Source organism: Apodemus sylvaticus, chromosome 1 (assembly GCF_947179515.1).
Source record: "Apodemus sylvaticus chromosome 1, mApoSyl1.1, whole genome shotgun sequence".
NCBI lineage: Eukaryota > Metazoa > Chordata > Mammalia > Rodentia > Muridae > Apodemus > Apodemus sylvaticus.
Genome location: NC_067472.1, coordinates 59,558,756 through 59,574,256, shown reverse-complemented (window position 1 = coordinate 59,574,256; position 15,501 = coordinate 59,558,756). Strand labels below are relative to the sequence as shown.

The window sequence follows — 15,501 nt, the reverse complement described above, 5'->3', positions numbered from 1 at the left end:
GCCCTTGGCCCCCCACAGTGGCTTAGATGGCCTGCAGGGAGGTCCATTACTCCTTGGTTTTGAGTTTTAGTTTATTCTGGGAACTTAAAAAGTAGTTGTCATCCTGTTTAGGGACAAGGCCAGACCAGCTTCTGGGTTTTTCTTTCCTTTTCTCTTCTCTTCTTTCCTTTTCTCTTCTCTTCTTTCCTTTTCTTTTTCTCCCTCCCTCCTCCCCCCCCTCCTGCTTGCTCAGCTGCAGATACTGTACACTAGGAAGGATTACACAAGCATACAGATGAGAGAGTGGCCCCAGGGGACGCCCACAGCTGGAGGAGTTGGTGTCTGCTGACTCAGAGGGACTAGCAGACTTAACCCAGCAGTGTCATGTTTAAGACAGCTTGAATAGGTGCTCGGGAATCCTGGAGGTCAGTCTTTCATGGGTCTCCATGCTCTGCCCTGATTGAGACAGTCAGGAGCGACTGAGAAGCCAGCCAGCTCCTCAGCCTCCAGCCCTCCAGGAAGCATTGGTCATTCCTTTGTAAGCAACTGCAGGAAACAAGATAGAAATGCCTGTCCAGGCGTCCTGCCAAGGGTCCTGTCTGCCTGGGGCCTGGAACATCTAGCTGGGACTGGGTTCTCAGAAGCAGCTGGCAGATCTAGTCACTGAAGACTGGACCCGCGCAGTCCTGAGAGGTGAGGGAAGTCCTGTGGACGCTCACCGTGCTGCCCTGTGTGTTGAGCCGGCCGCGGAGCCAGGCTGTGTGTGTCTCCAAGCCGGATTGCACACAGCCATGCCAGCCCAGCTACTAAAACCTTGCTTAATCTCGGTCTTTATACGATTTGTTTCTTTGTCCCTTGGACTCTATTTTGGTAAACTGGGTCATCTCTGGCCCAAATTTAGAAAGGCCAGGTGAAGGCTCAGAGCCTTGCAGCCTGGAGGGCTGTTCCGGAGCCATCTTCCCAGTGTGGATGGAGCTACTGTTGTTTGAGCAGATCTAAGAGGAAGAGCATAGAGGTTATCAACACAACTGAATGTTGGATTACTCTTTTTTTTTGTTGTTGTATTTTTTTTAAATTTTTTTTTTGAGACAGGGTCTCTATGTAGCCCTGGCTGTCTTGGAGCTTGCTATTGACCAACCTTGTCTCCTGAACTCATAGAGATCTGCTTGCTTCTGCATGTGACCCCATGCCCAGCTTCTTCTTCTTCTTCTTTTTTTAAATTTTATTCTCTGTGTATGTATAGCTTACTGTGAACCATGAGTGTATACCTGGGGCCATCAGAGGTCAGGAGAGGGCATCAGATCCCCTGAGATCAGAGTTGTAGATGATTGTGAGCCACCGTGTATCTGTTCCCATCAGCTGCAGAAGGAAGCATCTTCTGATGACAGATGCTTCCTTGTGCTAGGCACCGATCCTGTTCTTCTGGGAGGCAAGGCCTCCAGAGCATAGGTCTTTTACCAAGGAAGAAACTTGTCTCTTACATAATGTTAATGTTTTCCAATATCAGAACTCTGCAGGTTAGGTATGCTACTGCTCTGATCATTTGGGATCTCTTAGTTTTGTTATATTTTGTTTTTAGATTTATTTATTATGTATTAATATTATATATTATGCATATATATATTTAAGAATTATGTATTTATTTTAGGTATATGAGTACACTATAGCTGTCCTCAGACATACCAGAAGAGGGTATCAGATCCCTTTACAGATGGTCATGAGCCACCATGTGGTTGCTGGGAATTGAACTCAGGACCTCTGGAAGAGCAGCCAGTGCTCTTAACCTCTGAGCCAGGCCCAACTTCTTGGTTTTTAATAGAATATCTTTTATTTGTTCCTTGACAATTCCATACATGTCAATAGGGTATCTTTTTGTTTTTTGTTTTTTCTGAGACAGGAAACAGCCATGCCAGCCCACCTACTAAAGCTGTATAGCCCTGGCTGTCCTGGAACTCACTCTGTAGACCAGGCTGGCCTCGAACTCAGAAATCCTCCTGCCTCTGCCTCCCAAGTTCTGGGATTAAAGGCGTGTACCACCACCGCCTGGCTTTTTTATTTGTTTGGTTTCTTCTTTTCCTTTTTATTTTTTTAAAGATTTATTTATTTTATGTATATATGCTCTCAGACACACCAGAAGAGGGCATTGGATCCCATTGCAGATGGTTGTGAGCTACCATGTGGGTCCTGGGACTTGAACTCAGGACCTCTGGAAGAGCTGAGCCATCTCTCCAGCCCCAGTCAACAGGGTATCTTAATCAGATCCATCCCAACTCTCCACTGGAACCTTTTTTTCACCCGCTGAGTTCACTTAGCACCCCTGCTGGAGTGTCACTGGTCGGGCAGCTGGCCTGGTCCACTGCTCAGGGAGTGTCTGCAGCAGCCATGCCATGTTGACAGCTGGCTGCACCCTTTCCAGCCCTTCTTCCTTGATGTCCCCTGAGCCATGAAGAGGAGGGGCTAGTTTGAATTTTTGTCACTATTTTTCCATTTCTAAAACAACTGAAATAACTCTACAAAATAGCAGTCTTGAGTTTTCTTTCAGAGTAGGTGCCTTTGATTTTTAACTACTTAAAAATCTTTTAAGGTTTTTGTTTTTTGTTTTGGTTTTTTGGATTTGGTTTTTTCGAGACAGGGTTTCTCTGTGTAGCCCTGGCTGCCCTGGAACTCACTCTGAAGACCAGGCTGGCCTCAAACTCAGAAATCCACCTGCCTCTGCCTAGGATTACAGGCATGCGCCACCTCCGCTCGGCTAAGTTTTGGGGTTTTTTTTATTTTTTTAAGATTTATTTATTTTTATTTACGTGGGTTTTTAGGGGGGGTTGTTTTGTTCTGTTTTTGTTTTTTGAGACAAGGTCTTTATGTAGACCATGCTAGTCTTGAACTCACAGAAATCTACCTGCCTCTGCCTCCAGCGTGCTGGGACATTTGAGTTTCTTATGAATAAAGACAACCATCTGAGGTTATATTTGAGGGCTGGGAATATAACTTAGGGGTTGAGCCCCTGCCTAGTGAGCATGAAGCCTTGAGTTTATTCTGTGCCCAGCAAATACAAGCAAGGAATGTTTGACAGAGTGGTGAAGCATAATCTGAAGGAAACAGGCCAGGGTCCCTGTGAGCAGCCATTGGCAGTCCCCACCCCCTGGGAGCAATCGCCATTGTGAGTGGCTCTCCACCCCACAGGACCCTCTCCACCGGTCCTCCAGAGACTGGGAAAATTGTGTGTTGTTCAAGATTGCTCAGGTCGCTGGCTGGCCTCTTGATTCTTCCTTGGGGATAGAACACTCACTGTGCTGCCCAGGCTGGCATCTGCCCTCTGCCTCCAGAGTGCTAGGACCATTCCAGAGACAGACCACTCTGCTGCGCCCAGCCAAGGCTGGCCCATTTTGAGAGGGATAGCGACTGCCAGGGTGCTTGGAGAATTGGGGTCCCTCAGGCTTCTTCTGCTTCAGGGCACTGCAGCCTGCTCTCTCCTGTCGCTGGAAGGGTGCTAGCTCAGCCTGCTTTCTGGTAGCTGCCATTACCACCTTCCATGCTGACGCCTTAGCTACTTGTCTGGTCCATCCCCACAGTGGCCGCATGTCAAGCCAGACGAAGAACATCCTGAGTGGCATCCTCTTCGGCACGGGGCTCTGGGTGGCGGTCATCGTGACCATGCGCTACTCACTGAAGGTGCTGCTCTCCTACCACGGCTGGATGTTTGCAGAGCACGGCAAAATGAGCCGCAGCACCAGGATCTGGATGGTAACCACCCGTCACCTGCTAGGGGACCCGCTGTGGCTGATGCCCCGCGTCTGAGCAGGACCCTTGCTTGCCTCCTTTTACCTTTCCTCCTTTGTTCCTTGGTGTGTGACCTGTCCTCAGCCTCTGGCTATGGGAGCTGTGGCTCACCCTGACATAGATGGAGCCAGGGCTGCTTCTGCTAATGGTTTCTGGGAGTTCTGCCATCTCCCTGTTCACCTCTGTGTGGCCTGTAGTTCAGGCTGGATATTGAGCACAAGTACCACCCACGAGGTCTTTTTAGCCTTGGGGGCCACTTTGCAGGCAGACACCAGATGGTTTCCTGAGCTGGTCAGATCGTATGATTTACCCTAACCCAGCAGAGTTCTCTATTTCCCTGTGATCTTAAGGCCAAGGCACCCTGTTTAAGGGAGAGGGTTATGCCATATGCAAAGCGTTTGTCCGGTTATAACTGGTTATGGAGATTCTTGTTTAGTTTTGGTTTTTGAGATGAGGGCTCATGTCACGATGGCTGGCCATACACTGACTGTGTAGCCAAGGATGACCTTGAATTTCTGGCTTTTCTGCCTCCAGCTCAGGCATGCAACAGCATGCCTGGTTTTTATGAGATGCCAGTGATAGACCCAGAGCTTCATGCCTGGCTTACCCAGGTGAGCTGTCTACCCACTGAAGGACATCGAAGCCCCAGCGAGCTGCTTTTATATGCTTAGTTCTCTGGGGTAGTGGGGAGGAGGACAGCTGATCACTCCTGGGACCTCCCTCTTTGGCACTCAGACCCCAACCTCTCCTTCCCACACATACCTTGGTGTGGCTGTCACATGCCGTTTTCTGCACCTTAGGTTTGTAAAGGATGTTAATGAATCTGGCCTTGGTGACATTGTCTTTCAAACTGCTTCTCTATGGAATTCCTTCTTTGTGCCTGGGAGGAGTAGGTCAGCCTGACCTTGACCTGCAGGCCCTTTGCCCCCCACCCCCCATCGCCCGCACTTGTGAACTTCTTCAAGATCCCCTTGCTGCCTACCACACACTCCTGGCCTCCACTCTTTCCCAAACCAGCCTCCACCTTGTGATAAGTTGTATACGTTTAGAGTAGCAAAACTTAACCCACAGGCTTAAACAGTGTCCTCTGAGATGGCCCTTGTGGCTGATGTTGAGCTGAGTCCCAGCACTCCCGAGTATCGAGAATCATCACCTACTACATCTTGAACCCTTAGAGATGCCCTAGCTTCTGCCAGCAGGAGACAGCTGCCTTCCATAGCTGGCCTGCACAGTCTTCATACAGGCTGTGGGAGGACACACTGCTGCCCCTGGGGTGGCTTGAGGATCAGGCCCCTCAGCTGACCTTACTCCCTATGTGCAGAGCCCGCCCCAACCTTCAAACCAAGGGCCTTCCAGGAGAAGGCAGACAGCCCACCTGCAGAATTGCTGTCAGATCTGGGGCTCTTAGTCAGGAGAGACAGTAGAAGACTTCTTTTCAGCTGAGCTTTGAGTGGGACCTGTTTTGTCCAACCAGGGCCTGATGGTGTAGAACCAGGCGTGACTGTCGTAAACACTCAGCAAGTCATATGCAGTTGGACCCTGGCTTTGGTTCTTTAACACAGCCTCATCTTTGAAAATGTAACTTGTGTCTTCAGGCTATGGTCAAGGTCTTCTCGGGTCGGAAGCCCATGTTGTACAGCTTCCAGACATCTCTGCCACGCCTGCCTGTCCCAGCCGTCAAAGATACCGTGAGCAGGGTAGGTACGATTCACACTCTTGCAGAGATGCCAGCGACCTTGGGATCAATGCTTCTGCCTAATTGTGACCATAAATTACAGTTCTTAATCTTTGTTGTTGCTCTGCAGTCTCTCCTGTAGGGTTATTATAATAATGTCCCCAAGTCCTGCCCCACAGAGTCCTTGCTCTGGCTAGACAAGTGCTCTGCCTCTGAGCTTCATCCACAACACGTTGATATTTTTTGGCTACAAGGTCTTGCTAGTTAGAGTACACTGGCCTTGCACTTTTTTGGTTGGGTTTTTTGTTTTGTTTTTCTAGACAGGGTTTCTCCATGTAGCCTTGGCTGTCCTAGACTGACTTTGTACACCAGGCTAGCCTGTGCCTGCCTCTGCCTCTGCCTCTAAGTGCTGGGATTAAAGACAGCACAACAACTGGTGAACATTTTCTTTTAAGATCTACTTACCTTATGTATGTACACCGTATGTATACAGTGCCTGAGGAGGCTAGAGGAGGGTGTTGGATCCGCTGGGACTGGGGTTATAGACAATTGTGAGCCACCATGTGGGTGTTGGCAATCGACCCTGGGTCTTCTGTAAGAGTAGCCAGTGCTCTTACCTGCTGTCCATCCCTCAGCCCCGTGGCCTTGAACTCTTGACCCTCTTGCCTTAACCTCCTGATGACAGAAGAGTTTCACTATTCATGGCTTGATATTCTTTTCTCTAGAGCTTATTGTATCTTCAGTGTTTAAAGATGCCACGTCCCAGTCAGGCAGTGGTTGCGCACGTCTTTAATCCCAGCACTTGGGAGGCAGAGCCAGGCGGATTTCTGAGTTCGAGGCCAGCTGGTCTACAGAGTGAGTTCCAGGACAGCCAGGGCTTCACAGAGAAACCCTGTCTTGAAAAACAAAATCAAACAAACAAACAAACAAAAAGTGCCACGACCCACCTGTTGGAGCATCTTTACCGTTTTTTTGTTTTTTTTGTTTTTGAGATTTTATTTATTAGAGTTCACTGTAGCTGTCTTCAGACACCCCAGAAGGCAGCCTCAGATCCCAATAGAAATGGTTGTGAGCCACCATGTGGTTGCTGGGAATTGAACTCAGAACCTCTTGAAGAGCAGTCACTGCTATTAACCACTGTGTCATCTCTCCAGCCCGCATCTTAACTTTTTAATGGTTTTATTGAGATGCAGTTTAGGACATTATAGTACCCTTGTTTAATATGCAAAGTTCAGTGATTTGAGTGTATCCATTATTTTAAACTGTGGCAAATACATACAAAGACCTTTTTTTTTTTTTTTAAAGGCTGGGCATGATGGCACATGTCTTTAATCTTAGCACCCAAGAGACAGAGGTAGGTAGATCTCTTGTGAGTTCAGACCAGCCAGGGCCACAGAGTGAAACACTTTAAAAAAAAAAAAAGAAAGAAAGAAAAGAAAATGGTTAAGAAGATGACTCAGTTGGTAGAATGCTTGCCTTGCAAGTATGAGGTCCTGAATTTGATTAGTCAGAACCCATACATGATATGACAGATTTGCGGCACAACTGATAATCCCAGTACTGGGGAGTGGAGGCAGGAGGATCCCTGTGGCTCGCTGCCCAGTGAGCCTAGCCTGGTTGTTAAACTTCAGGCTGCTTCCAGGGAGGTGGATAGCATTTGTAAGGATGGCTCCTGTGTGCCTCTGTCTTTTAAATGCCTCCATGCATGGGTGCCTCTGTGCCCTTCAACTCTTGAGTGCGCATGTGCACGCACACACAATCATTTAAACTGTTTTCAAGTATAAACTCAGCAGTGCTAATTATACCTAGAGCATTGAGCAGTGGTGACCACCCTGGATTGTCAGGATTTTCATGGCCTCCGGCAGAAGCCATAGCGATTAGGCAATAACTCCCACGCTCCCTGCTCCAGGCCTGCCAGCTTCTGTTCCACTTTCTGTTTCTAGTTCTGCCCAGTCAGGGAATATGGCATGAATGAGATTATGTAAATGAGGCTTTTGCGGTTGTGTTTCCCCCCTACTAGTGTTTATTTTTTCTTTGAAACAGTATCTTAACCCAGGCTAGCCTCAGACTTGTAATCCTCCTGTCTCAGCTTCCCAAAGCAGGATGATTTCAGGGTTCATCCCTGTCCTAACAGGGCTGTGCTTCCCCTTTTGTGGCTGATAGCACAGTCTTGTGGGTAGACCAGTTATCTGTCGATCTGATGGAGTGAATGTGGGTTATGTTGTAAGCCAGGAAGTTGGGAATATCTATGCATGGTTTTCTTCTGGGTACCTGCCACTTCTTGTTGATGGCGGTGTCCGTGGCTGAACTGAGGATTTAGACCCTAGATGTGACCTGTCCCATGACTCCTTGTCCAGCCTGCCTGACCTCACTGGGCTGTGGGTTTTCCCACCCTTCTCACCTCATCAACCAGGTCATCACTGAAGCAGTGGCCAGGTGTCTTGGTACCTCCCTCAGGAAGCAGTGATTTAATTACCATCTACCCGAAGCCCTGCTTGGCCCTGCAGGGACTGTCTTGTCCGGCCTGCCAGCCTGTGCGGAAGCAGAGAGGACAGGCTAACTTAGGGAAGCTTTTCCAACCTTGCCTACACTGTCTTACTTTTCTGAGGCGTGTGGAGTGATCCTCGGCTTGGATGGAGGAGTGTTTAACTCTGCCCATGTTTTCTCTCTCCAGTACCTGGAATCTGTGAGGCCACTGATGAAGGAAGGAGACTTCCAGCGCATGACAGCACTGGCCCAGGATTTTGCTGTCAACCTCGGACCCAAACTGCAGTGGTATTTGAAGCTAAAATCCTGGTGGGCCACAAATTATGTAAGTAATTCTGCATGTAGATCTTTTCTCAGTGAGGTGTTTTGGTGTGAAAGTTCTTATTTGGGTACCAGGGCTCATGAAACCAGCTACACTTCTGCATGTGGCGTTGGGAGGGGCAAGTGGGCACCTGGCAGAATATGAAACCAAGAGGGGGAATCCAGGTGTCATGAGTAACCTGATGGAAGGGAAGGGATTGGAAAAAACCCATGGGAGCTAGACACAGTGCTACGTGGGAATAATGCCAGCACGCAGAAGGCAGAGGCAGGAAGACTGTGGGCTCAAATAACCAGGGCCACCCAGGGAGACCAGACCCTAGCTCAAGAAAAACAATTAAAATTTAAAAACATTGTTTACACACACAGACACACACACACACACACACACACACACACACACACACACGCCTAGGTGAGTTTATATGTATTAAATGAATGCCGGTGCCCATGGAAACTAGAGGGCACTGTATCTCCTAATTGTTGCAGATGGTTGTGAGCTGCCCAACATTGGTGCTGGGAACCAAACTCAGGTCCTCTGTAAGAGCAGCACACAGTGAGCCATCTCTGTAGTCCATCAAAAAAAAAAAAAATGCCAGAGTTGGGAGTCCCTGCCAGGGATGCACCATGCCCTGGGTTCAGTCTCCAGCACCACACCTGTTTTGTGGCACACATGTATTCCCAAGGGCTTGAGAGACAGAGGCAGGAAGGTCAAAGTTCAAGGTTATCTGTGCTTTCATAGAGTTTAAGGTGAGCCTGGACTGCTTGAGACTGCTTTAAAAATAAAACAAGCTGCTGAAGAGAAGGCTCGCTGGCTAAGAGCATTTGTCATTCTTGCTGAAGAACCTGGGTTTGCTTCCCAGAGCCCACAGGATGGCTCACAGCCGTCTATGACTCCAGTGCCAGGGGAGCCAACATCCTTTTCTGACTTCCATAGGTACCAAGCACACACATGGTACACATACCTATATGCAGGCAAAATACACACATGAAAAAAAATCTTAGTGCACACCTTTAGTCCCAGCACTTGGGAAGGCAGAGGCAGGTGGATCTCTGAGTTCAAAGCCAGTCTAGTCTACAGCATGAGTTCCAGGACAGTCAGGGACAAACGGAGAAACCCTGACTCCTGACCCCTGACCTCCCAAAAAAAGAAAAATTACTTTAAAAACACAAATGATAATTAGACAAAAATGAACAGAGAAAAGGATCCAGCAGGACCAGCAGATGGGGCCAGACCCAGGCCCTGTGCCTGGGAGGGCGGGAGGCCACAGGCCCCTCAGGCCATCGAGTTTCTGGGTCTAATCCTCGGCAGCTGGCCTGCTGCTCCTTTAGACTCTTCTGCAAGCCTTTGCTCAGGTGCGCGCCCAGCACGATGCTGCGGGTGGCATGGGTCACAAATCGGCAGCTTCTGGTGCCAGGGCTGGGTAGACTGCTCCGCTCCCTCATGCTGGCCTTAGGCTTCGTGCTGTGGCTGAGACACACCCAGGCACCAGGAAGAGGAAGATCAATCTTTGGGGAGATCTGTGTTACTTTTTTTCTGCAGTGCTGGGGATGGTGAATGTCAGGCAAGCGTTGGGCACAGTACCCCACTTTCAGCCAGGATACTTTGGCAGTTACAGGTTTTTGGAAATGGTCTTATGTGGCCCTCAGAGTAGTCTCAAACTTGCTGCATAGCAGTCTTGGACTTGCTATGATCTTGAACTCCTGATCCCCCTTCCCGGGTGTGCACTGCTGTATAGTTCTGTGCCCAGTTTTATGCATTCTTACAGTTGAGCTAAAAACAAGCCCCAACTCATTTATTTATTTATTTATTTAAGCCCATTATGAAATGATCTGTTGTCTAGCCAGGTCTCCCTTTAATACCAGTGTGTCTCTCAACTCCTTGTGGCCTGTCTGCTTAAGACAGCTTGGTTTTGGAGCCTGCCATCCGCTGGAACAGCTGGGCATGGCTGCTCAGCACGCTGACTTTCTGTTTGTACTACAGGTGAGTGACTGGTGGGAGGAGTACATCTACCTTCGAGGCCGAGGGCCGCTCATGGTCAACAGCAACTACTATGCCATGGTGAGTTGGTCTCCACTACCGCGGCAGCCACGATGGGTTTGTCCTGCTGGGTGTGCCCCTGGCTGCCTGGGAAAGCTCAACATGAAATCTTCCCTTCTTGTTCCTGCTTCTGTTGTCTGAGTCTTCCTGTTGCTGTGAAGAGCCCACCTGGGGCCCAAGGTGTTAGACCCTCAGTCCTGCGTCTGAGGAGCCCCCCCAACCTGACAGTGCAAGCACCTTTGCATTGCTAAGTAAGTGCAGGCTGACCCTGAGCCTGTGGCGGTGCAGATAGGAGCTGGCGGTGTAATAGAACAATAACAAAATGAGAGTTTGTGGTGGCTCATGCCTGCCAGGCACTAGGGAGGTGGAGACAGGGGGATTAGGAGTTCAGTGTCATCCTTGGCTACATATGTATAGTTCAAGGCCCACCTAAGTTATATTAGATACTGTCTCAAAAAAGTAAGTTTGTGGCTAGAGAGGTGGTTTAGCAAATTAAGAGAACTTGCTGCTCTTCTAGGGGACCCGGGTTCAGTGCCCAGCCCACATCTCAGGTGTTTCAGAACCATCTGTAACTCCAGCTGCAGGAGATCAGATGTCCTTTTGGCCTCTCTGGGTACCTGCACACACATGTACACTTAACTCCACACAATTACACGTATACACATAAAGATCAATCTGCCATAAAAACAAATGGACCCAAAGTGGTAACAAAACTGTCCAAAGTTATAAAGTCAGACATCGTGACACAGGGCCTTAATCCTAGCACCCAGGAACCCGAGGCAGCCTGAAAGCTAAACGTGGTCTCAAAACACAAAAGCCCACCTGAAACAAACACAAAAGGCAGTTGTCACGGAGCACAGCTGTAGCAGCACAGCTGTGAGGGAGGGTCCCCCACACCATGTATACAGACCACCGTGTCATCCCCATGAGCCCTCTCTGCTGTCAGCACAGCTGTAGCAGCACAGCTGTCGGGGAGACCCCCCTCCCCCCAACACACACCATGTGTACAGACCACTGTGTCATCACCATGATCCCTCTCTGCTGTCTCATCCTCACAGGAGATGCTCTATATCAACCCAACCCATATTCAGGCAGCGAGAGCTGGCAACACCATCCACGCCATACTGTTGTATCGTCGCAAGGTAGACCGTGAGGAACTCAAACCTGTACGTAAACTTCCCATTAAAATCTCTTGGGAGGTGTGGGGCTGCGTACCGAGGCTTTCCACAGAGGTCTCTGACCTGGCCGGGTGTGAGAATTCTGGCAGAGGGAAGAGGGTGGAAGCAGAGGGGAAGTCACTTCAGCTGCCACAGCTGGTTCCATCTCCATGTCACCATTTTGGTTACCTGCGTAGCCCTGCGCTGAGTTGGGTCAGGCTGGGACAACGAAAGGCTAACTAGCCTGGGAGGAGTGCGGCAGAGCCACAGGTGGTGTGTCAGGAGAGCAGACCTCTTCCCAAGTGTTACAATTCTTATGACAGAAGCTCTCGAACAATGGAGTAGTTCTCGCACACCTTTAATAATAATCTATAGGATTCAGGATAGGATTTATATACAGTTTTGGGGGTAATTCAGGGTTTGACAGCAGGTACTTCTCATTGGCTAGGACTGAGAGCTTGGGGAAACCTTATGTATGTGGGAGGGCTTGGTGCTGCTCCTACTGTGACTAATAGCTATACACCTCTCCTGCAAGGAGGTGCTGTGGGGGCTGAAACTGCTACAGGAGCCAGGGGCCCAGGGGGCGTGGCCGAACTCCTTCGGTCCAGTCCTGGGACCAGGCTACCTGGCACAGCTTCCTAATGGGGAGGCTAGAGAGGCGGCTTGGTTGGTGAAGTGTTTGCTTTGAGAAAAGCATTCAGACCTGACCCAGTGGTGCCCAGCCAGATGCACGGTTGTAATCTCAGCACTGGGGAGCCAGAGTCAGACAAAGCTGGGCCTTCCTATCAGGCATAATCAGTGAGGTCCAGGAGCAGTTAGGGACTTTGTGAGGCCTGAGTGCACGTGTTCAATTCCGGGATCTACACGGTGGGAAGAGAGAATCACTCCTGCAGGCTGTCCTCTGACCTCCACATATATGATACATTGGCGAACTCCTCAGGAGAACTGTTTCTTCATAACCTTGGGTGCTTACATGTTTTTCTGGAAGAAACTTCAGTTCCCTGGCACAGCTCAGTGAGGCCCCTAGGTGCTACCCCAGGGAAGCTGAGTGGTGTCGTCAGACTGGGCAGTGTGCACAGGAAACAGGCTGCGTTATAATCAGCTCATTGCAAAGCTTTCCTGAGGGATTTTTGCCTGTTGGTTTAAAACACATTTTTATTATAGATTCGTCTTCTGGGATCTACAATTCCACTCTGCTCCGCCCAGTGGGAGAGACTCTTCAATACTTCCCGCATCCCCGGGGAGGAGACAGGTGGGTAGTGCTCACCAGGGTCTCCCCTGGGACCCAGCATTTGCCATTCTGCTGCTCGGAACCAGGAACTGCTGGGGAACATTGGGAGCAGAATTTTTACAGTGTCTGACTTGTTTCTGAGTGTCCCTCCTCTCGGAACCGCTTTGTCTTTCGTCATTGGTGTGGTTTGGGAACAGGATCTCATGCGTTCCAGGCTGGCCTAGAACAGTGCATGGCTGAGGACGATCCTCTTCTCCCCCTGGGATATAGGCATGTGTCACTATGCCCGGAGCATGTGTTGCTGCACTTGGAACTCTTGGCTTCACATAGACAATCGAACCTCAGCTCTGGGCTGAAGTTCCTTTGTCCACTAGGCCTGGACAATGGGCCAGTTTCCAGATTTTAGTATTTCTTCAGTTGAGAGTTTCTTTTCTTGGGCATTTTCCCCAGACCTGCTGGAATATTCCCACAAGACTCCTTGGGCATCTTACGCTGGCCCACGTGCAGGGTTTGCTGTAAGATACCCTGGAGAACCACAGTGCCTGAGGAGCTGGATCTCAGCCCAGCTGCTTGCTGTTGGCAGCCTAGCCTACGCTGGGTGGTCATCTAATCTGCTTCTAACCTAGGAACTCCTTGGCAAAGACAGGGAGAACAGATTCTAGCTGGTGCCATACGGGCCTGCTGGGGTCAAGGGTGCAGCATTGGTCACTTTTTTAACATGGTGAACAAATACCTGAGCAAAACCACTTAGGGAGGAAAGATTTATTCCACCTCCTGGAGCCAGAACCCATAATCCATTGTTTCTGGGCTATGGAAGGCAAAGCATCATGAGTACAGGAGCATGCGAGGGAGCACGCGTTTACCTCTGACAGGCAGGACACAGCTCGAGGAAAGGGACTAGAGTCAAGGGTCCCCTTCAGGGCTGGCGAAGTGGCTCAGCACCTGAATGTGCCTGTCTGCAAGCCTGGTGCTGTGCTTGATGCCAGGGACCCTTGTGGTAGGAGAAGAAAATGGACTCCCATGAGCTGGTGGTCTGCCGGCTACACATGTACCAGGGCATGCCTGTCCTCACAGGTATTTGAGCACTCACACAAGATAAATAGATTCCATTTATTTAGTTTACTCTTGAGGGAGCTGGTTCTCTTCTTCCACTGGGTGGGTCCAGGCTAGGCAGCAAGTGCCTTTACCAGCTGAGCCATCTCGCTGGCTCCATCATGGTCTTTAATAATAGCAATCATAAATATTAATTAAAATCTGGGTAACACTGGGTATGGTGGCACATGCCTTTTCAGAAGGCTGAAACAGGTAGATTTCAGTGAGTTTGAGCCCAGTCTGGTCTATACTAGGTCTACATAGTTATAGGCCAGCTAAAGCTTCTTAATGAAACCCTGTTGCAAAGACAGCAAATTATAATTTATGAAAATGTAGTATGCTTGGCGCGGCCGTACAGTGCATGCCAACAGTCGGAGGCCTCTCCCGCTCTGTTGTGGGCGCCGATAGACTGCTGTTCCTTTTGAGAGAGGATATCCTGAAGCCCTGGCTCTTCTGAATTCCCTAGCTAGACCACGCTAACTCACAGAGATCCATCCCCCTGCCTCGGCCTCCTCTGTGCCGGGATTAAAGGTGTGTGTCACCATAGCCAGCCTTTTGCTCTCAATTCTTTTAAAGATTTTTTCATTGTGTTTGTGTGTAGGAGGGACACAGTCACACTATCGCAGTCGTGTGCAGGTCAGATGACAGTGCTGTGAGGCTGCAATCAAACTCGGGCCACCAGGCTTACACAGCAAGGGTCACCCACAAGTCATCTCCCAGCCCCCCCCCCCTTAGAGACAGGGTCTTATGTAGCTCAGAGTAGCCTCTAAGTTGATATGTAGAGGCTGACTTTGAACTCCTGATCCTCCCAAGTGGTATACCATCATGCCTGGCTGATTTTTTTTTTTAAGATTTATTATGTATGTGTTGCCTCTTTATACGTATGTGCACGTGAGCATGTGAGTGCCCCAAGAAGCCAGAAGAGGCCACCAGAGTTTCAGGAAGTTGTGAACCACCTGATGTGGGTATTCAGGAAGTTGTGAACCACCTGATGTGGGTATTGGGAACTGAACTCTGCATGGGAGAGCTCTCATTCAATGCTACATGTGCCAACTGTGTCTATAGATAGGAAACTGAGGCTTAGATTAGAAGGGCTGACTCAGTATGGGGCCAAGGGCCACACAACTGGACTTCTAGAACTTACAGGTGGAGGCAGGAGAATCAGGAGTTCAAGGTTATCCTTGGCTACATAGGGAGTTTAAGACCAGCCTGGGCTACATGAGATCCTCACAAAACAGTCAGATCGGACGCTCCCAAGGCTTTCTGATGTCTGTCACTCCTTTGTGTTCTCACTACCCCAGACACCATCCAGCACATCAAGGACAGCAGGCACATTGTCGTGTACCACAGAGGCCGGTACTTCAAGGTCTGGCTCTACCATGATGGGAGGCTGCTGAGGCCCCGGGAGCTGGAGCAGCAGATGCAGCAGATCCTGGACGACCCCTCAGAGCCGCAGCCCGGGGAGGCCAAGCTGGCCGCCCTCACTGCTGCAGACAGGTGTGTGCGTGTGTATGTGTGTGTGTGTGGCCTTGCACACCCTTCCTAGTGCTCTGCAGAGCTCTTCCTCACAGGGTAGCAGCAGTTCAGTGTTGCTTTATGGTGTCAGAAGCCCTGAGAGGAGGGGGGTCGCCAGGGCAGCAGGTGTATGTGGGACAGCACTTGAGAGCACATGTACAAGTCAAGGTGTGGCCGTTTTCGTCAGGCTGTGGACTATTTGTTAAAGGCTCAGACTTCCTATGTGTTT

At 49.7% G+C, this 15,501-nt stretch overlaps 1 protein-coding gene across 2 annotated transcripts in view; it reads left to right on the top strand.

Annotated features, from left to right (window-relative positions):
- Cpt1a (carnitine palmitoyltransferase 1A) overlaps positions 1-15,501 on the top strand; it is a 62,182-nt gene that overhangs the window by 29,303 nt on the left and 17,378 nt on the right. For both annotated transcript variants that reach the window (XM_052194249.1, XM_052194238.1), the window contains 7 exons: positions 3,549-3,720; positions 5,352-5,453; positions 8,106-8,243; positions 10,221-10,298; positions 11,336-11,443; positions 12,599-12,686; positions 15,059-15,254. In XM_052194249.1, the coding sequence (XP_052050209.1) occupies positions 3,549-3,720; positions 5,352-5,453; positions 8,106-8,243; positions 10,221-10,298; positions 11,336-11,443; positions 12,599-12,686; positions 15,059-15,254 (882 nt within the window). The remainder of the gene's footprint in view (positions 1-3,548; positions 3,721-5,351; positions 5,454-8,105; positions 8,244-10,220; positions 10,299-11,335; positions 11,444-12,598; positions 12,687-15,058; positions 15,255-15,501) is intronic.